The sequence below is a fragment of the Lygodium microphyllum genome, chromosome 17 (assembly GCF_053477565.2).
Source record: "Lygodium microphyllum isolate KBCC chromosome 17, Lygodium_microphyllum_v1.1.10, whole genome shotgun sequence".
NCBI lineage: Eukaryota > Viridiplantae > Streptophyta > Polypodiopsida > Schizaeales > Lygodiaceae > Lygodium > Lygodium microphyllum.
The window spans coordinates 39,069,711-39,092,350 of record NC_141151.1 but is presented as its reverse complement, the minus strand read 5'-3'; the positions used below and the strand labels follow the sequence as shown (position 1 = coordinate 39,092,350).

At 40.2% G+C, this 22,640-nt stretch overlaps 1 protein-coding gene across 5 annotated transcripts in view; it reads left to right on the top strand.

The window, feature by feature from the left end:
* Positions 1–15,569: 15,569 nt before the first annotated feature.
* Positions 15,570–22,640, top strand: part of LOC148021799 (5'-3' exonuclease family protein) — a 36,015-nt gene continuing 28,944 nt past the window's right edge. For 3 of the 5 annotated variants that reach the window (XM_087697315.1, XM_087697314.1, XM_087697317.1), the window contains exon 1: positions 15,571–16,077. In XM_087697315.1, coding sequence (XP_087553441.1) covers positions 15,880–16,077 — 198 coding nt within the window. In that variant the 5' untranslated portion in view covers positions 15,571–15,879. Of the gene's footprint in view, positions 16,078–22,640 lie in introns of all 5 variants that reach the window. The other 2 variants (XM_087697316.1, XM_087697318.1) reach the window with 2 other exon arrangements.

Sequence of the window (22,640 nt, the reverse complement as noted above, 5' to 3'; positions counted from 1 at the left end):
TAATCATAAACTCAGAACCCATTAAGTAATGTTTCCATTGTCTTAAAGCTTGTACCACAGCTAATAATTCTTTATCATATGTGGAGTATTTAAGTTCGGAGGGTTTCAGTTTACAACTAGAATAGGCTATGGGATGATTATCTTGCATAAGTACGGATCCTATTCCAGATCCGCTAGCATCAGTAACTACTAAAAAGAATGGTCTATTAAAATCAGGTAGTTGTAATACAGGAGCATGGGTTAATGCATGTTTCAATAAATCAAAAGATTTCTGTTGATTATCAGACCAATGATAAACACTACCTTTCTTTAAAAGTTTAGTCAAAGGCAAAGTAAGCAATGAAAAATTTTGCACAAATTTCCTGTAAAAACTAGCAAGACCTAGAAAAGAACGTAACTCATGCACATTTTTAGGTATAGGCCAGTTCAATATTGCTTCTATCTTCTTAGGGTCAACCTTAATACCATCTGATGACACAATATGACCTAAATATTCAATTTCTGTTTGAAAGAACTCACTCTTTTCCAGATTAGCATACAATTGATTATCTTTCAACAACTTGAAAACCAAAGACAGATGTTCATAATGTTCTTTCTCATTTTTACTAAATACCAAGATATCATCAAAGAATACAATAACACAATGCTGATATTTCAAAAATATGCGATTCATCATTCTACTAAATGTAGCAGGTGCATTAGTCAATCCAAAAGGCATCACTAAAAATTCATAATGACCAAATTGTGTTCTAAATGCAGTCTTGAATATGTCAGATTTATCTAATCTCACCTGATGATAACCATATTTAAGATCTATTTTACTAAATATGACAGAACCTTGTAGTTTATCCATAAAATCATCGACCCTAGGAATTGGATATCTATTCTTTACAGTAATCTTATTTAGGGCACGATAATCAATGCACATACGATAAGTATTATTCTTCTTCTTTACCAACAAAACAGGTGCACCAAATGGAGAACTACTAGGTCTAATTAATCCTCTATTTAGTAATTCCTCAATTTGATTTTGAATTTCTTTTTGCTCTATCTGGTTATGCCTATATGGTGCTTTACAAGGTGGTTGTGTACCAGGAATTAAATCTATTTTGTGGTCTTCAAGACGTGAAGGAGGTAATCCAGGTGGTAGATCTTCAGCAAAACAATCTTTAAATTGTGCAAGGAATTCTTTATGCCTAGGGTGCATATGTTTTTCTTTAGCTTGCAGTTCATTCACCCAAATTAAATAAGATTTACTACTTTTGCATAATGCACGTTTAGCTTGAGTATGAGTAAGCAGTGGAAAAGCATTAGATGCATGCATACCATACAATGTAATATGTTTTCCTTAAAAATGAATATTAATTGAATGCGTGGAATAATCTATATCAGGATTATGCTGATGACGCCAAGGCATACCTAAAATAATATCACTGGACTGTAATGGTACAACTAGAAAATTCCTTCTTTCAGTGTATTCACCAATTTGAATTTGTAAATCATGCACCTCTTGTGTTCCATTATACCTTGTGCCTAAGAATGTTGCTTTAATGCGATAATGCGTAGGAACAGTTTGTAATTTCAATTATTTCACTAACTTTGCAGAAATAAAATCATGTGTACTACCATCATCATGCAAAATAATCTTTCTTTTCCATGCACTAAACATTTCATTGTCAACAAAGAATGTGAAGTTGGCATACCTGGTAAAGTATCCGAAGGAGTAGTAATGTCGTCTTCATCTTCCGTAAAGTCAGGCATTTCTTCTTCATCTTCCATTGCTCCAAGATAGTTGATATGGACAGATGGCTTCTTCGATTGGCAATTGGCTGCTAGATGTCCAGGTTGATGGCATTTGTAACACACTATAGGTTTGGCTTTAGATACATTGTTTGCAATGGCAGGAAATCTAGGAATATTAGGATTTGGCTGTGAAGATAGCTTAGGGTTTTGATTGGTATTCGATGATAAAGCAGGTGGTTTTGTCCAAGACTTACGGAAAGATGATGAAGGAAAACGACCTTGATTGAATCTTCTAAAATTTGAATTGAATTGCTTAGAACCATAGTTACCATTTGCTTGAAATTGTTGTGGACGCTTGTCTCTTCCTCGAAGCTTGTCTTCAGTATCATGAGCTAAAGAAATTGCATCTTCAAGAGTTGCAGGCTTGAACATATTGACTTCAGCGTAATAATGCCCAAGTAATCCAGACATATACTTGCGCTTGTGAGTCGCTTCAGGTACGTCTTCAAGCATGCGTAATTGTAGTAATGCATTCCAAAAGCGTTCGGTGTACTGAGAAATAGGCTCACGATCTCTTTGCTAAAGAAGGTCCCATTGCTTTATGGCTTTTTCATGGAATTGTGGAGGAAGGAAATTTTGCATAAACTTCGTCTTGAAATTCTCCCAGGTAGTGGGACAATCTATACTCTTATGAACCACGGTCCACCAAAGAGATGCTCTATCCACTAAATGATTAGTGACACACTTGATTTTATCTTTTTCAGCGTATGTTTCCTCATGAAAGTAATCATCAAACTGACTGATGAATGCAAGAACAGTTTTTCCATCTCGAGTGCCATTGAAAGTACAGAATTTGAAATTTCTTTTACTTATCTTTGTTTCTTTGCGGATGGATTGAGCTTCGAGAGTCGCATCGATGGTACGTCGAATAAGATCTTCAGATTGTGGTTCCTCTTTATCGGTAGAGCGATCTTTGTAAATTGGCCAAATTGAACTTGCAATGCTTGCCGGGCTCGTCGTTCTTCGTCCAACTGCATCATAATTAAATCCAACTTTTGTTCCACCGTAGGTTCAGGAAGATCGCCTTCAGCCATTAAATCATCCATATTTTGTTCCGTCATCCTGCAAAACTTCAAAAGACCTCACACTCTCAAAATCCAATTAGCGGGATGAGCATAGCTCAAGATCGGGTGTTCAAGGCTTATATATTTTTGTTTGGCTTCCACGGTCTTCGTCTTTGGCAATTGGGGGATTTGAAATCTTTGAAAAATCTGCGTTTTGACATTTTGCGTGTGCTGAAACTAGTTCAGCAAGTCTGTGTATGCGAACAGAGCCTTCCAGGGAACAACTTTGCAATTCGGTGCTTCTGCGCAGGAACAGTCCTTATAGGAGTTTTGAGCACAAGTCGGTTCTGACTTTTGGTTACTTGTCGAACTTGCAGAGTTGCAGACTTACGAAACTTGCAGAGTTATAGAACTTAATGAACTTGGTAGACTAGGAAGTTTTAAAGCTTAGGAGCTTTAGTGACTTTAGCTAGTCGTAATTTTTGAGTAATTGAGGACGTTTGTGATGAATTTGACTGCGACAAAAATATACTGACGCCGCCCGATGACAATTTTGTGGAATGAAGCTTTTTAAGCTTCTTATAAAGCTTATAACTTAAGCTTAATAAACTTTAGAGTAAAGCTTTTAAGCTTTATAGCTATGGAGGCTTACTGTCTCTGTTGAAAAAAAAACGTCTTGAAGAAGGAGTTGTATATGTGGTCCTCCGCCGTTATAGGTCGGTCCTTCGCGATCAGAGGTTGTAAACAGAGGTTCTTGACCGCCAGGAATCCACCCGTATCGACCGTTTGCGATGAGACTAACCGTAGAGCTCGATCGTTCTAGGAGCTCCGCCTTCGCATAAGATGGGTAGCGATTGGAAGCTCTCGATCTCAGCTTCGCTCTGATACCACTAGTACGCAGATCGAACGATGTACGCTCATGTAGTGAATGCCGGAAGGTCCCCAAGAACAAAAGAACTCTACTTTTTGCACAAAACTCAAGGTAAAAAGCATGCATGACATGAACAAGAGACCAATTGGGTGCAATCTCCCCCCATGCCTTGTGTGAGCGCCCCACAAAGCATGTATTTTATGTATTAATCATCTTCAAGCTCAAATAATAGCCCAAATTACAAAATAGTATGCTTTTGGCTTTTGAGTTTGCTTTAGCACAAAATAGAAATAAAGCTAATGGGCGGGCGCCCAAAGAGTCAGGCATACCCAATACAATGTCCAAATACAAATATCATAATCGTGCGCCCATGCGCATACAAAATAATAAATAAATATAGAATGCCTCAATAAATAGGCGCGACAAAATATAGGCACCATGCCTAAGGTATGCGCCCATCAAAGTATAAGTGATAACTCGAATACACGCTATCCTTCAATGCTTTCCTCCGCCACTGCTGCTATCTCTACACATCAACTGAAGCATTCACAATCGTTCGTAAAATAATACAATTAAACTGACAAAAGTGAATACCTAGCAGTCTTCAGCTACATAAATAAATCAACTGGTTAGAAATCAATCCTAACCTTAATTTATTACGAGTGCGCACTCTAAACTCATAAACGTTTATTAATTTAATATGTATTTTGCGGAATCACCCGCTATGGAATCACCCATGTACACACTAAATTAATGAAACACCCGAAAAGGATAGGCGTCCCCATCAACTTCTTGCACAAAGAATCCACTTTGTGTATGAGCCCCGGTCAACAAAGTTTACGGAATCCATCGTAAAAACCTACAGAATCCACCGTGGCATGGAATCCACCGTGAAGTATGCCTCCTGGCATCATATTCGCCTTTAAGTGGGAGGTTGTTGGGGGTAAAGGCGCCTCTGCCTAGCCGCCCATGTATTACTACACTGACAGTACTCGCCACCACACACTATAGATGGCAGGCGCTCGTCACCGTCACTTTATTCTTTATTCTTTTAGTGACAGCTTGAATCAAGGAAGGCCCAGTCACACATTGTGATTGTTGGAGTTCCCATTTGGTCACTCTCTCTTTCTTGCTCTTGCTCTCCCGCCATAGCTCTTCCAAGCAAGCTTCGATTCTTCTTACCTTTCAAAAACATGGTTGAGAAACAAACATGTGTACAATTTAAGTACCTAAGGTCAAATAGAGGGGGAGAGTATCTCTTCAATGAATTCAATAACTTTGTGAAACAACAAGAAATTCAAAGACACTTTACATGTAGGTACGCTCCACAAAGTAATGGTAAAAAATCACATGAGTCGTGATGGGTGGCTGAAAAGAACAAGCCTCATTATTATTAGGCTAAACCTATCTCTACAACTATGCATATTATGAATAGGACTCCCACTACCACAATGTATGATGTAACACTAGAGGGGAAATTTACAGGCAAGACCAAATTTGTCACATGTTAAAGTTCCTGGATGCATTGCACATGTGCATGTTCTTGATGAGATAAGAAAGAAGTTGGATCTGAAAGCTAAAAAGTGTGTATTTGTTGGCCATTTCCTTGAGAAAAAGGGAACATGTATTATAAATCTAGTTACATGCAAGTTACAAGTGAGCAATTATGTTGTATTTAATGCAATGAGTATTTGACATGCTGCTAAAAAATAGATTGTTGCAGATGATGTAAAAGAAAAGGTGATTGTAGAAAATTTAGGTCCATAGTCATAGACATTGGGTGGGGTAGAAAAGGTGATTGTTGAAAATTTAGGTCCACAATCACAAACATTAAGTGGGATAGAAGATTCCTCTTCTAGTTGGAGAGACCATGGATTTATTCACACTCCTATAAGTATAGAAAGTGTAACACAAAAGAGAAATGAAAAGGTGGTTGAGCCACTTGGTGTGCTAATTTTTTCTTACAAGCTATTCACATGTAGATGGTGAGTCTGATGGCTCAGATCAAAGTATAGATGAGGAGTTTTTTATTCTAGTTGCTCGTACACATTGTATAAGAAAAACCAAGGCCAATGTAAAGGGATCATAGAGTGCTCCACAAGTGTGCAGGTCAACGAGAGTAAGGTATCCCATAAATAGGTTGACATATGATGGCTATGTTACTTGCCATTATATGCATATATGATGAAGGTTATAAAATCAATTGGGTCCACTTGTTTTGAGGAAGCTATTGGTCACATGCATTGGGAGAAGGTCGTGGATGAAGAAATGGTTTTATTGGATATAGGAAACATTGTAGAGGGTTTATTGATAGGCTACATGGATACAAAAAAAAGAATGGTCAATTTCAAACACATTTTGATATGCTTTCAAGAAAAACCCTTCTTCCTCCCTTTTTCTTTAAAAAAAAAAAGAGAACTATCCAACTTTCAAGGCACAAAGGATTCAATGTTTGAATCTTCGCCCATTTTTTAAAAATGTGACCATTTTAGCTTGCTACTACAAATGGGCACATAGATTAGATTACACCCTAGCTTAGATTTAAAGATAAACTACTTTTATTACCTTGGAATGTAGGTGTTTATGATGTAAATGCCTACAAAGTACATGTTAGCAAGATCTATGTATGAGTTTCATCAATCCTATATGACACACATCGCATCTACATGTTCGATTTTTGTTAAGTTCTTGTGTAGCAATTTTGAATGTATTATGCCTTGTGGTTTCCTATGTTGTGTTGGGCGAGTGAGAAGCATCATGAGGCACTAAACTAGTTGTTTGCTAGGAGCATCCTATACCTACATCGAAGAAGAAGAAGAAGAAGAAGAAGAAGAAGAAGAAGATGATGATGATGATGATGATGATGATGATGATGATGATGATGATGATGATGAGTATCTACACTCCAAGAAGAGAGAGGAGAAGAACAAAGAAGAAGAACCAACACATAATTTTTCCAAGGCCCAACTTGGCATGCATGGAGAGAGAGAGAGAGAGAGAGAGAGAGAGCCATGATTTGTTCAATCATTCTTCAAGATTTGAAGAAGAACTCTTTATTTTTCCATACCAAATCTCCCCTCCTTATGCCACATAGGCTTGGGGGCCTTCTCATTGCTTTAGGATCCTTGTAGCAAACCTCAAATTAAGATTCATAATAGATTATTCTATGCATCTCATTTTGCAAAGCACCCATGAGCACCCTACTCACTTTGGAGCCTAAGTAGCCTCTCTAGCTATAATCCAATCAACTATATACCTCTTCACCCTCCATCATCAAGAACTTTGTAGGTAGTTGTGTACATGCTCTTTACTTTGTGATTTGCAAGCCAGCCATCCTTTTACAAGGGGGACAAAGTTTCAAAAAAGAAAGTCCATGCAAAATCCTTTGAGCTCTCAAGGGAAGATAACCGTTGCCTTTATAGTCTTGGTAGTTTGTTGGGCATTTGATAATCACCCATTGGATCGATGTCCTAGTTGCTTTGAGGTGGGACCTCGTAGGGTAAACAAGGGTGAGCTACACTTGGAAATCACTCTTAGTTCTGATTTTGGACTTGAGAGGGTGTGTTAAAACGAAGCATTTCATTGGAAAAAACATAACTTATAGAGACAATAACCCTAGATGATATTATTTTTGTAGTTGCTTAAACCTTTCCAAGGAGCTAGATCATTTTTTTCCAACAGAACGATAGTAATAACACTTTGCCATAGAGATGGTGCCTCCATTATTCCATAAACAAAGAGATACAGTAATTTATATTATGATAAATGTTTGATTACAAAGAGCAAGTAACATCAGGAATTCCAATGTAGAATGCCACGATGTTGAACTAAATAAGGTGCTTTAAAATGAAAGCTTTCATTAGGCTCATTAAATATCCCCAAAACTCAAATGCACTCATTGTGCTTCAATGTCCCATAAGCAAACCCGCACACACTACAAGGGAATGGGGCAATAGCGACGCCGATTAGCGACGGCGGATATCAGCGTCGCTATAGGCGTCGCAATTGGCGTCGCTATATGCGTCGCTATTTGCGTCGCAAATAGCGACGCCAATTGCGACGCTGCAGGGAAAAAAAGCGCGGCCGAAACCAGAGCGCCGTTTTCATTTTCTTTTCTTCGCCTTTTGAGAGCGAGAGCGAGGGAGAGAGTGAGGGAGAGAGCCAAGGCTTTGTGAGAGAAGAGGAGGAAGAGACTTGCTGCCGCCGCCGCCACCGTCGTTGTTCGCGAAGGAGAGGAGGAGCCCTCGTTGCAAAGAGAAGCCGCCCACGCTCGCCATATCTCATTGGTGAGTCTCCCTCTCTCTTTCTTTTACTTGTTGAAGGTTTAAATCGTTCTCTTTTGTTTGTTTAGGAGAGGAAATGAAAGAGAAGGAGAGGGAGAGGGAGAGAGAGGGAGAGAAAGAGAGGGAGAGTGCATTCTCTCTCTCTCTCTCCCTTTTGCTTGTTTAATGTTTAAATTACTTTCTTCTTTGCTTGTTTAGGAGAGGAAACGAGAGAGTAAGAGAGAAAGAGAGGGAGAGGGAGAGGGAGAGGGAGAGGGAAAGAAAGAGAAAGAGAAATAGAGGGAGAGGGAGGGGGAGGAAATAGGAGAGGGAGAGAAAGAGAAAGAGAGGGAGAAGGAGGGAGAGTGCATTCTCTCTCTCCCTCCCTCTCCCTTTTGCTTGTTTAATGTTTGAATCACTTTATTTTTTGCTTGTTTAGGAGAGGAAATGAGAGAGAAAGAGAGTGAGAGGGAGAGGAAGGGGAAGGAAATGAGAGAGGGATAGAAAGAGAAAGAGAGGGAGAGTGCATTGTATCTCTCCCTCTCCCTTTTGCTTGGAGGATGTTTAAATCACTTTATTTTTTGCTTGTTTAGGAAATGAGAGAGAAAGAGAGATAGAGAGGGAGAGGGAGAAAAAGAGAAAGAGAGGGAGAGGGAGAGGGAGAGGGAGAGGGAGAGGGAGGGGGAGGGGAAGGAAATGAGAGAGGGAGAGAAAGAGGGAGGGGGAGGGAGAGGGAGCGAGGGAGAGGGAGAGGGAGAGGGAGAGGGAGAGGGAGAGGGAGGGGGAGGGGAAGGAAATGAGAGAGGGAGAGAAAGAGGGAGGGGGAGGGAGAGGGAGCGAGGGAGAGGGAGAGGGAGAGGGAGAAAGAGGGAGGGGGAGGGAGAGGGAGCGAGGGAGAGGGAGAGGGAGAGGGAGAGGGAGAAAGAGGGAGGGAGAGGGAGGGGGAGGGAGAAAATGAGAGAGGGAGAGAAAGAGAACGAGAGGGAGAGGGAGAGGGTGAGGGTGAGAGAAAGAGAGGAAGAGAGGGAGAGGGAGAGAAAGAGAGGGAGAGGGAAGGGAAGGAAATTTAAGATAATATACGTATTGATAATGGTATGCAATGTGCTTTGCATATGGCCACGTACTTCATCAAAATGAACCCAAAATTATTGTTATAGAAGAAGAAACCCTTAAATTGAGTATATGATAATTTCTCTCAGGTCTTATGACTATGAGTAGAATTGATTGAAATAAATTTTATTACTATAGTTATAAAATTTCATAGATGGCGCGCATTAATTTTAAAATGGATTACTTATACTCAAAGCCGAGATATAACAAAAAATTATCTACCGTGACAAACAAATCGTTGAGCATGATACAAGGCCGAGATATAACATCGGAAAATCTCTCGACTACTATATACAATGCAAGGTTTATGGTCAACTTGCAACTTGACGTACATCTCCATAAAGCTATCCATTTAAGCCTCGTTTGCTGTAATGTAGATAAGATGGCAAACGAAGAAGGTCCTATTGTTCAAGACCGCGAGTCGTATCTTAATCAGCGTGTCTCATGTCCTTGCTCTCAATGCAAGTTGGCAATTAGATGAAAACGCTGATTGTCTATAGAACACGTACGACGATTTGGCGAGTTTCAATCTGAGATCATTGATCAGGCGATTGCAGACTTTCAGCAAACGGTAATTTGAAGTTAGCATTTTTCATGCATTGTACTCTCAAGCTAATTGAAAACCATACACAATAAGATTGGGTCTTGTTGGCAAATTTTGTATCCAGGGGGGTGATGTCTCGACCCAAGGGGGAGTGCACCCTTTGCGGCCAATTAGAAGAGTTCGTGGACGTGCGATGGATGGATTGCAGGAGCCAATCGACCACTCGCAAGGCCCATCTATACCGTCAATGCCAGAGGAGACAGACAACCTTCCCGACTTGCCTACAATCTTGGAGCCTGAGATGGAGGCAATGATCGATGCATTGATTCCCATGGATGTTGAGACATCTGACCCGCTTAGAGAGGAAGCATCCATACCATTATATGATGGGTACCGAGTATCTCGGTTGAAGACATTGCTTGCACTCTTAAGTGTGCAAGCAAAATACGGTTGGAGCGATACGAGTGTGACTGAGTTATTCAGGTACCTTGCACATAGACTTCATTGTTTTTTTTTTCTAACAGTATTATTGCAAACATGGATGGATTTTTCAAGGTGTTTTATGATTTTTTCAGGTTATTGAAATATCATATATTGCCACCTGCAAACACCATGCCTGAGTCTCGTGATGATGCACGACATGTTTTACGAAAGCTTGGCATGGACTACAATAACATCCATGCATGTATCAACGACTGCATATTGTTTCGAGATGAATACGAGACTATGGAGACATGTCCAAAGTGTGGTGCTCACAGGTATCGACAAGACTTGCAAGGACAGACCATCCCTCAAAAAGTCCTCAGACACTTTCCGCTCATCCCCCGCATAAACCACATGTTTCGCACGTCTGCCATGGCAAGCTTGACAACGTGGCATGTGCAAAATAGGTCCACGGATGGAGTGCAACGAATATTAGCAGATTCGCGCGCATGGAGCCACATTGACTCTACCTTCCCAGGCTTTGCGCGAGAGCCAAGGAATCTTCGGCTCGGTCTCGCCATGGATGGTGTGAACCCATTCGGTCTGCGCTCGACTTCTTACAGTGTGTGGCCTATAGTGCTTGTCAACTACAACATTCCTCCATGGCTTTCTACGAAGAAAGGACATCTCATCCTTAGCTTGCTCGTCCCGGGCCGCTACAAAGTAAAAAATATGGATGTGTATCTTCGTCCATTAGTCGATGAGCTTAAGATTTTGTGGGAGGAGGGGGTCACGGTGCAAGATATGAGCAGGCGCGATGGTCGGCGGTCAGCCAACATTCGAGCCATTCTCATGTGGACGATGCATGACTTTCTGGGATTGGGAGAGTGCTCAGGTGAGCAGACCTTTGTTCTCGCCGGTAATGTCTATATTTTATTTCATTCAATCAAGTATTCACTAGTCGTGGATCGCCTTGCAGGTCTCGTTACCTCAGGTTATCATGCATGTCCATTGTGTGGGCCCAGTAAGTCACTCATCTTTCTTGTCCGTAGTTACCATGAGATATTTGAATGCATTATTGTATGGTGGATTGATATGTTGTTTCTTTTTCTGCAGAATCCGTTTGATGCTCCTTTACAGTGGGAAGAGCTTTCGGGGGACGACGATTTGTAGCTCGCCCTTGGATCCTTAGAGCTCACATACCTTTAGTTTTTAGTCGCCCGATCTATGTAGATATTTTCTATGTATTAGTGATATTGTTTTATGATTGTACCAATCGCATTTTATGCGATATCATGTATTTATTTCATCCATCAGTTTTATGATTTCAGTATACATTCTTTTTGTTTGCAAACGCTTTGTATGCAGCAGTGCAGAAACTATTTTGTATGGCTCTCATACAGCACACAGTGCTATATGTGGCAGGGCAGCTTGCTGCCCTGCCACAATTTTTTTTTTCTCTGTTACCGTCGCTATTTGCGTCGCAATTTTACTGCACGCGTCGCTATTGTCGTCGTTATCAGCGTCGCAAAAACCGTCGCTATATGCGACGCATATAGCGACGCATATAGCGACGGTGATAGCGACGATTCTATGGCGTCGTCAATAACGACGCTTTTTGCAACGACGGGGGCAAATTTTTTTGTTTGTATTTTCGTCGCTTTAAACGTCGCTATAAGGTCTATATCTTGTAGTGACATTTTGGTTGGTTTCATCTCTATAGGTAGAGAGGGTGCTAGGTCACGTACATTCCTTTTTGCCATCTCCACCCATACCACTTAGTGAGTCTTCAACTACTCCCATTCTCCATCATCATCATCCTCATCCTCCACGACTACTTCAACACCTAACAGACACACTCTAACTATTGTCATCTACATCTAGACTGTCATATTTGATGTCAAAGTAGGCCAAACCAACTATCACCAACTTTTGGAGGACTTCTATATCAAGGTCTTCATCAATTTGTTACCACCCTACTTAGTGGTCATCGATGCAACTTATCCCCATTATTACTACAAGCCACATTTTACTAATCCAGTGCATGCTCATCATCCCTAACTATACAAGATGCCATGAGCAATATGTCATCTATCTACCCTAGCTACTGGACTTTTGAGTTTTTGGCATCATTTTAATCTACCACTCTTCCATTGTTGAGAATCGGCCTCATATGTTGTTGCTAGATTTTATTATTTGTATGGGATGTAACTTGTCTCAAATTACTTATCATATGTGATAGCTAGATAACCACATTTATGCACATGTAGCTTTTTGTAAGTGCAATTCAAGTAAGGAATGTGTGCACTATATCAATTTAATCATAGGAATCTCATTATATCCTTTACACACACACACACACACGCACGCACGCACGCACGCACGCGTGCACGCACACGCACATGCGTGCATGCACACGCACGCACGCACGCACACACACATGAAACATAGAAATCTCTTTCATGCCTATATTAACCATGTTGCTCTCATTGCATGGATGCCATAGTTCTTGAAAGAGATTTTAGTTTAGAAAACTAAGATTGGCCAACTAAGTTCTTTTTTGCATTTTTTGGGATTTTTAAAGAAGAATGGTCAATATACTAGCAGTGTACTACAAAAGTAGTATTATACTAGTAAAACATGCACATAGAATCTATAATGGCATATCAATAAATGTCCATAAGATTAAGACTCCAACCTCCAAGTCCAACTTCTACAATGCTACTACACAAATAAGCAGTGAATTTGGTAGATCATGCTAGCCAGGAAGTTGGTAGACATCATCAATGTCAAAGACAAAGATGTTGTGTCGATAGCTATGTGACGTAATTGGTCCTAAGCCATAGATCTAACGTCTACCCAAATCACAATAGTCTAAATCCATGAGCTTAAAAGTTAACTACTATTCAAATCCTTGTATTTGAAGTTCCAAACCCTCAATCTAGGTGTTCCGCACACTTTGATCAATCTCCTTAGCAAGTTACACCACGTTGCAATAAGCACTTGTAACTTCATGCAAATTCAACTTTTGAGAAATCCACAAGGATGTGCACCTTACAATTCTAAACTTATCTATGCAACCTAACGAGATCATTTGGATCAAAGGTAGGTTAGTAGAGCCGCAAGTTGAAGAAACTTTGGTATTGTGAGACATACAAATATGGTACAATGGAACCTCCCCAATATTTGAATGAAGCTACCTTACATTTCTATTAGGATTTTAAGGGAATTACCAACATCACTAAACACATCCTTATTAACTCTCATCATAAGTGAAGGCATATGTGACAACTTCTTTTAAGGCAACATAGGAATCCCACTAAGCCTAAATTTGATTATTTCAAACATTTCTCCCTCAACACCTCGCATTATTTGAAAGTTGTCAACGTTTTTAAGGCTTAACATGTTAAGAGTTTGACCCCTTAACACAACTTACAGTAGTGGAATAGACTTGTGCTCTCAAATTTAGACTTTTGGTAGAATGATCACACTAAATTGATGGCCCTCACAATACACTACTAGCTTAGTTTATAGCATGCAAGACCCTTTGTATACCTCTACATACTCTCATGTGTTATCACTTTTCAAATATGCTCACTTTAATGATTTCTCACTTACTTTAGACCACCTTGACCTTGCTAAATGCAATGGCTAGAATAATTATACTTAGGCCTAGTTTCCATGTGGCTCTTACAAGGCCTATCTTGTGGCATCCCTACACGGAACAATGACTATCAAGATTCCCCTAAATCCACTTCCATGATAGACAACCTTTTTTAAAAAGCATACACCTTCTTATTCTCTTTTGCAACACATCACGAGTTCTGACTAATTGGAAAGGAAATTTATCAGATAAAGTTTAGCAATGTGTTATTTTTCAATCTATCTAAGCTTGCTCTTGATCGTTGTTTCTTTGTTGTTCTATCAAGGAAATGCTAGTGAGTTGAGCCTCAATAATCCTAGTATGTCTCTAAATAGGCAAATTATTTTACATGAGTTATCTTATGACCAATATTGTACTCATCCTCCTCACTAATGATATTCAACAAAGCAAACAAGACACACTAGTCTCCATTAGACAATGCCTCTTTAAATGATACATCAAGTTAGGGCATGGTAAATTGCATAAAAAGGGAAAACCCTAGGTTAGGAAAGTTCTTCCCCAAAAGTGGGGGATACTTGCTTGGATTAGTCCACCTCCTTACCCCTTGTATGTCCTAATTAGATTAGAACTCTTGCTTATCAATGTCACACAAGTCTATCTTATCTTGATAACCATGCTAGGGACTAAGGTTTGAGATACATTTGGATCATGTACATCATTCCTATTACATGTTGACTACCAGAGCTTTGTAACACATCCAGCCCACCAGTTGAAATGCATTTCAACTTTAATGAAGAAGTCCCTCCTTAGTCCAAGTTTATTAGGTATAATGTTAGATCCATGGCTTCATGTCTACTATGATCAAATGGGTTGTAAATGTTTACATTGATTTTGATTGATTGAGATATGAAGGATTTTAAATAAACCATAAAGATTTAAAGATGTCGATGAAGACTTGTCTTGTTGCTCCTACAGTAGGTTGGGTTGCTTGTTGCTATTGATTACTTTTCAAAGCCAATGGTGACCAGAAAGCCTTCCTACATTGACTTTCTGGTCACCATTGGCTTCATGGCCCATCTTACAATAATCACTACAATATACTTTTGCCTTAGAAGGTGGTGTATTTGCTAAGAAGATAACATCTCTTGTAATGGTATGTAGTCTTGGTGTTCATCTTTAATTCTTCATCCTTGAGTAAAAAGGAAGATAGAAAATGCTCTAAGTTAATGTTCTCCAAGTCTTTTTGGGCATGCTTCCTTGACTGATATTCCTTTGGAAAAATAGCAAAAAACATGGTCATGACATATTTTTCTAGAGCCTTAGCATTGACGTCATTTAATTAGGCCATTATACATTTGTCTTATTAACATGTTATGCAAGCTAAATCTTGTATTTATACATTGAGATATAGCTCTCAGTTCTTGGACTTAGGGCTAAAGGTTTTGTTCAATTCTAACCAAGACCATCTTGTAGTCCTGTGGACATTAATGTGATGCACAAGTTAGCTCCAAGATGAAGCCCCATTAGAGACAATGCCTATCTTTCTAATCAAAAGTCGTTGTGACTTGTGCATCTTGAGTACCATCCTCCCATAATATCTTGTGCATTAAAAGAAAGGTGGCCTAGGCACAGTTGAGACGATAAGGGGGTCAACTATAGCGCACCTAAGGAAGAATGTATATTTTTGGGATGGATTTCACATTTTGCAACTTTTTTGAGATTTGAATAAATGGGCATGTAGGGGATATTAGAAGGAATTGAACGAGTCCAATATTAAAGTCTTTTATTTTTAAAATATTTCATACACTGTGAAAATACAATTTTGAGAAGTAATGGTACACTTGAGAATCAATGATGTAACAGTTTTTAGCAAATCAATGACTAACACCTAGGCAAGATTCTCGACATATTCCTTATTTTTCGTCACATCACTAACCTCAATGTGTTTGCTTTTTGACACTTGTTTCACAATTTCCCTCACCACCCTAATTTCTCAAGGCTTCAAAGTCCCTGGAGGCAGGGCCACGGGGCCTCGAAGGAGTTTGAACATCTCTTGGTGGGACCCAGGAGGCGAGGCTGAACCTGATGCAGAATATTGAGGTGTGCGCCACAGTGACAGCGATGCTTTTCCGGTGACTGCCACCCACCGACGACAGAAGAAACCGGTCTATCGTTTACAGCATCTCAGCAGAGCGAACTTCGAAGGAGAAGGGAGGAGAAGGCTTAAGGAAGGGAAAGGAAGGAGGGGCAGGGAGATTATGGGGGTATCCCGAGGGTTCTGGGAGATCCTGAGACCCGTGGCTCGCATGGAGAGCTTGGATTTTCTTCGAGGGAAGGTGTTGGCTATCGACCTCTCTTACTGGATGTGCCAGCTCTTAACAGCCGTCAAGGGTGTCTCTCTTCTCAAGCCTCACATACGCCTGCTCTTCTTTCGCAGCATCCATCTGGTTACCAAGGTATGGTTCCAAATTTAAAGAGAGAGAGAGAGAGAGAGAGAGAGAGAGAGAGAGAGAGAGAGTATAGCTCAGTTGGTTAGGTTGAACGTACGGTGACCAGAAAGTCTTCGTACATTCTGCACAGCCATTTAGTGAAGGTGGGAAAAAAAGAGAGATTTGAAGCTGGGTCAGTGGGTTGGTTAACAAGCTCACACATTCTGCAAAGTCATTTAGTATAGGTGTTAAAAAAAGAGAGATTTGAACCCAAGTCAGTGGGTTAATAAAATAAGTGGGTTAATAAAATAAGTGACTTACCACCAGGGTAGGAGAGGTATAGCTCAGTTGGTTAGGTTGAACGTATGGTGACCAGAAAGTCTTCGTACATTCTGCACAGCCATTTAGTGAAGGTGGGAAAAAAAGAGAGATTTGAAGCTGGGTCAGTGGGTTGGTTAACAAGCTCACACATTCTGCAAAGTCATTTAGTATAGGTGTTAAAAAAAGAGAGATTTGAACCCAAGTCAGTGGGTTAATAAAATAAGTGACTTACCACCAGGGTAGGAGAGGTATAGCTCAGTTGGTTAGGTTGAACGTATGGTGACCAGAAAGTCTTCGTACATTCTGCACAGCCATTTAGTGAAGGTGGGAAAAAAAGAGAGATTTGAAGCTGGGTCAGTGGGTTGGTTAACAAGCTCACACATTCTGCAAAGTCATTTAGTATAGGTGTTAAAAAAAGAGAGATTTGAACCCAAGTCAGTGGGTTAATAAAATAAGTGGCTTACCACCAGGGTAGGAGAGGTATAGCTCAGTTGGTTAGGTTGAACGTATGGTGACCAGAAAGTCTTCGTACATTCTGCACAGCCATTTAGTGAAGGTGGGAAAAAAAGAGAGATTTGAAGCTGGGTCAGTGGGTTGGTTAACAAGCTCACACATTCTGCAAAGTCATTTAGTATAGGTGTTAAAAAAAGAGAGATTTGAACCCAAGTCAGTGGGTTAATAAAATAAGTGGGTTAATAAAATAAGTGACTTACCACCAGGGTAGGAGAGAGAGAGAGAGAGCCCACATGTGTGCACATGCTTATTCTATTACCTTCCTCTTGATGCCTCAAAAAGTGTATCGCTCCATCCCCACTTTGGGTGTCCTTACTGTATTGCACAATCCTCGAGAAGACAAAATCCCAAACAATGGACAAACATTTATATGGATGATAATGCACCTGCAACCAGGGAGAATCAAAAGCTCTACCTTCTTAATGTGCTGCGTCAATTCAAATATGTAAAATAGCTATAATTAAAGTATTACGTCCTTTGTATGGAGCTCAAAGATTAGGGTTTCCCAATGTACTAGGAAAGAAACCTGATGGTCATAGAAACATGAGAATGGGATGTGGATGGAGATGGGGATGGCCACAGCCAAGAAAGGGGATGAGGTGTGGAACAACATGTAAATAACAAGCTTTATCTTTCTATTCAGCACTAGACATACACTAGAATATTTAAACTTTGGGAGCATCAAGTTGATAAAACATATTGGACAATTGCTAAGCAAGTGCACACATAGAATGAAATACATGTCCCAAGGCTCTAATGAGAAGCAATTTGCCTTTTGAATTTAGGGACAAAAATGTTGTTTGCAATCTAAAGTTTAAACCATGTAAAGAAGTGAGACTACAAAGGAGACTTGCAAAAATGTCCAAAATATTGAAGGCTAAATCAACAACTAGTTGCAACTCACAAGGCTTGAGCATAAATGAGATGAGTAAGTCTTGATGTGCTAGCTCAATGATCATGAGTATTAGACTTTAGTTGTAGTCTCCATTTGATGATTACGCTCATCCTCTTGTTCCATCTCCAATTGTGTTGTAGGTTGATAAGTACCAATTGTAGCCTCCATTTTATGATTATGTTTGTTCTCTTGCTCCATCTCTAATCGTGTTAAAGATTGATGAGTACCAATTGTAGCCTCCATTTCATGATTATGTTTGTTCTCTTGCTCCATCTCCAATTGTGTTGAAGGTTGAGGCTTGTGTAGTTACACCCTTAAAATCATGGTAGCTTCGCACTAATAAAAGCAAGATCATTTGCCTTTTTCACAAGGTGATTCCTAAAGACAATGCGATTTTAGGGGCTCTATAGCTCCACACAAGAGGAGCTTAGAGCTTGACTAAGAATGTGGATAGCTAATTGTTGCAAGTTTGGCTAGTGGAAACCAAAGTCCTTAACCACAAAGGAGCCCCAATCTTCAATCGGTCCTCTTGTTCATCTACATAATCATATGAAGAACCAAACAACGTATATATTGCAAGTGGTTCTCTGATTTACATGTATTGTGCCTTGCTTAAGCACCATATGATTCAAGATGGAGACTTGGTGTCAATGGAAACCAAACTCCTTAACCACAAAGGAGCCCCAATCTTCAATTGGTCCTCTTGTTCATCTAGATAATCATATGGAGAATAAAACAACGTATATACTGTAAGTGGTTCTCTGATTTACAAGTATTGTGCCTTGCTCAAGCACCATAAGATTCAAGATGGAGACTTGGTGTTAAGCCATCTTAGATTTTAGCCCAAAGTTAGTCTCCAATTGTGGGCTAATTTCTTTGGCTCTTGTATAGCCCCAAACCAAAATTTGGGAGTACATTAAAAAGATGAGTTTTGAGAGTTTTGGCAGGACAAATTGCCTTACAAAGCTCTATAAAAGGGATCCATGGTCCAGCCATGCATTTCATCTTGAATCCTTCACTTCTCTTGCAAGCTTCTATCACCTTGCCACCACCACCACCACCACCACCATCATCATCATCATCATCATCATCATCATCATCATCATCATTGCCAATTGTGTTGGACATCGCCAATTGTGTTGGACATCGGGCCCATCTTTGCTTGAAATTGGCATGTAGAAATAAAGGTTAGTGAACATAAACTAACTTGCACACATGAAATAAATCAACAAATAAACACAAGACTCATTGAAGAAAAGAGCTAGAATATTCTTGTACAATAAACCGCATTATAGGCCCCAAATGTTGTCAGAGATTTGGTTACCTCTAGGACGTGCATAGGCATGTACAAGGCAGATTAGGGCAGCTTGCATAGCATCACATTGTACAGGAGTTGGACAAATAGATTTGCTATATGTGGCAAGCTGCAATTTTTTCATTATTTTATTGTACTTTCACTTGGCCCGTTTGCGAAGTAGTTAGCGAGTTTTAACCGGTCAACTTGATGAGATTATTTTACTACTTTTGGCCTATTTAGGCTGGCTTGTCCGTGGTCACACACACTTCAGTTTTCATGTAGGTTGAGAGAGATCTCTGGCTGGTTATACTCACATAGACCTTGTATATATTTGCCTTAAGTATTCTCTAACTTTTGGACACCCAATTCTTTGTTAAATTGAGTAACTTTAGATTTGTGCTATTATTACAAGAAAGTATCATTCAATCCACACCCAAAACCAAAGGGCCATCACTTTTATTCCTTCTTAATGCATTCCATCAGGTATCACCATGTCTTTCCCTAACTTTCCCATGCGTTTCCTACATCATAATCCATAATTGATTGTTCCAAACAGTCTAACCATAGTGGCACATTGTACATAAATTTAGCATTCTCTATTGAATTGGTGCTTTCCAAGCTGACCAATGACATCAAAGCATCCATAGAAGGACTACAGTGAAGAATTGCTTTGAATTAATTAAGGTAGGCTTGTTTTCCAACAAATTTTCATGACACAACTGATTTATAGATGCTCAAGGACCCTGTCACCAGTGGGACACTAGGATTGTTGGGCAATGAATGTAGATTATAGGCACTAGACTTTGATAGGCAGGTAGTGCTGAGTGGTTGTAAGTTGGCAGCAGGTTTCAAGTAGTGATAGGAGGCAACAGGTGATAGGCGGTGTTAGTTGGGAATCAGGCAAGCGATAGTGGCATCACAGGCGATAAGTGGGCGAAAGAAGCAAGAAATGGTTAAGGCGACAAGCAAGTGCAAAGGTAGGGAGAGAGAGGTGTGCAATATTTGGATTGTCTTGACCTAGTTGGAGTTTGTTTCATTAGTTAGTTTGTTATGAGGACGCAGAACCTTCCCATGCAAGTGAGGGAAAGGCTATTAGAGGCTGGTGGAGCCTTATTCTAGCATTGTGGAGGTTGGGAGAGGAAGATAGAGAGCTGTTGTTGCAATGTTTCAGTCATTGGTGATCAGGCCAGCCATTGGAGCTTGCCAAAGAGCTGTCCCCAATTGATCAAGAGGCCATTGGAGGTAGATGACAGTTCGTGTAGTCTATCTATAAGTAGGTATTAGCAATGTTGAGGTCCACAAGGATAGGTGACTACATGTGGGCTCTTGTTGATGATGGGCTGCAGTAACTCAACCATTCAGAGTAGGGTAGCACAGTTTCCCTCTAGAGATCTCAGCCAAATTCAGTCCCAAGAGGGTGCAATTGAGGAATTTCTATTGATAAGCCCTAATTTACAATAAAAATTAGGGTTTACCAACCATCGTGGGAAGAATGCTCAGAATTCAGGGCCTAGTACTTGAGATTCAGCAGCTGAAATTTGGGGATTTTAGAGAATTTCAAGAGCAAGCCAATGAACATTAATTTTGGGGTAGAATTTGTCTTCCAAGGAGCAAATTGAAGGTCAATCCCCAAGCAAACCAAGGGGCAAATTGGTTTGAAGGCTTTCTGGTTGTTATGGATGGCAAGATGTATTCAAGATTGAAGGAGATTAGATAGGATCATTGTATTATGATCCAAGATGGCAAAAATTACATGTCTCACACCTTTCATGCCTACCAAAACAAAGTTAGAATGGCAATGAAGGATGGATGAAACAGAGTACTACTCTGATTTCAACTATATAAAAGATGTGATGGGAATCAAATAGTGAATAGTTAGTTGCTGAAACGAAAACATTAAGGAAAGCCTCTACCATATACATAATCTGGATGTCTTAAAAAAGAATTGGAGCCTTTAAATCTTCAAGAAATAACCTCTATAAAAGTAGATAGATTGCTGTATAAAACAGGACATGTGGAAGAAAACTGCCGTAACTTCTGATAGAAGTATCCAAATAGAACATATCACATTTCAAAACGTAGCTACTGAAGAGTACTTTGACTGTATGTAGGTGGCTGAATTCTGAAAATTAGACTGAGTAAAATCTGTTCTAAAACAGATCACTGTCCAAACCCTATTTAGAGTGTAACTGGCTCCCATATGACTATGTTTCAGCCATCAATGCATTCCGTAGGTAGGCAAACTCATCCAAGATGGAATCTGGCCTCCAAGAAGCTTCCTCAAGTGATAAACCCTTCCACTTAATCAAATACTCGATGATAGAGCGAGACCTATGACCTAAGGAATGTGCTGAATAAGTTATTCTTCATCCATAGGAGACAGCTCATTAACTATTTCCACCTGAGTACTATAAAGGGTCATTCTGGGCATAGGAAATTTTTTCTTCACTGTTATCTTATTAAGTGCTCTATAATCAACACAAAGTCGCATAGAACCATCTTTTTTCTTTACCAATAAAATTGGCGAAGCCCAAGGTGAATTGTTGGGTTGTATAAAGCCTTTATCAAGGTAATCCTTAATTTTTCTTTTAACTTCTTGGTGTTGTGTTTCACTTAACTTATAAGGTGGTTTAGAAATAGGGTGTGTATCCTTATTTGTGTTAATTGGGTGATTTATATCACCCCTATCTGGTGGAAGGCCACTTGGTAAATCAGAAGGAAACACATCTTTAAATTCATCTAACAAACCACTTAATTCATTACTTACATTCAATAGATGAAAGCAGGACCCGACGGCTCTGATACCAGTGAAACGTGGAACCAGACTCACGAAGAGCCGAATCCACTTAGTGAAAACGTCTGACGATCTTGAAAATAGTGGCACGAGACATTCGTTTCTCCTCCCAACCTCACCTAGATAGTTGCTGGCACCTTCCCTCTTGTTTCCTCTGCTAGCCGTCCACTACAGGTGAGGCCTACTATTCTTGGACTCTCTAACTCTCTAGGCTCCCCTAGACCCCTTTCGGGTGCCCAAGGCCCCCGGACGCTCGCACCTGTTTCCCATAATTTACCTTATTAATGTAATAGAAGTGGTCTTAGAAGGCGCAATGGATACCCTAGGAATGGATGTGTAAAGTGTAATAGGTGAGCCACTGGTAGATCAATCAGCTAATCCTTTAGGAGTCGTGAAGGATATCGGCTGCAGAGGCTGTCCACATGCCACATATTCAGTAGCCATTGGGACAAATTGAGCAAATGGTGTAGCAACGGGAGGCGTAGGTCCACCATACTTTGGCTACTTGGAGTGGAGGCAGTTGCAGTAGTCAGCTGTGGTTTTCTAGGTGGAAGACTGTGGGCCTCGATACGACACTCCTTGTCCACACGGCCGACCTCTAGCAATGTCTGCAAAACCTATTTTCCGTAGGAATTTGCTCCCAAAGGGGTTGTGTTTCTTTGGTTTGGTCAGAGGAAGGGGTGTCACCCTTGTGTTGGCTTGTCTTCACATCTTGCGAGTCATTGCTACTATTGGTTTTTCCACCCCCTTGAAGAAGAGGCAACCAACCC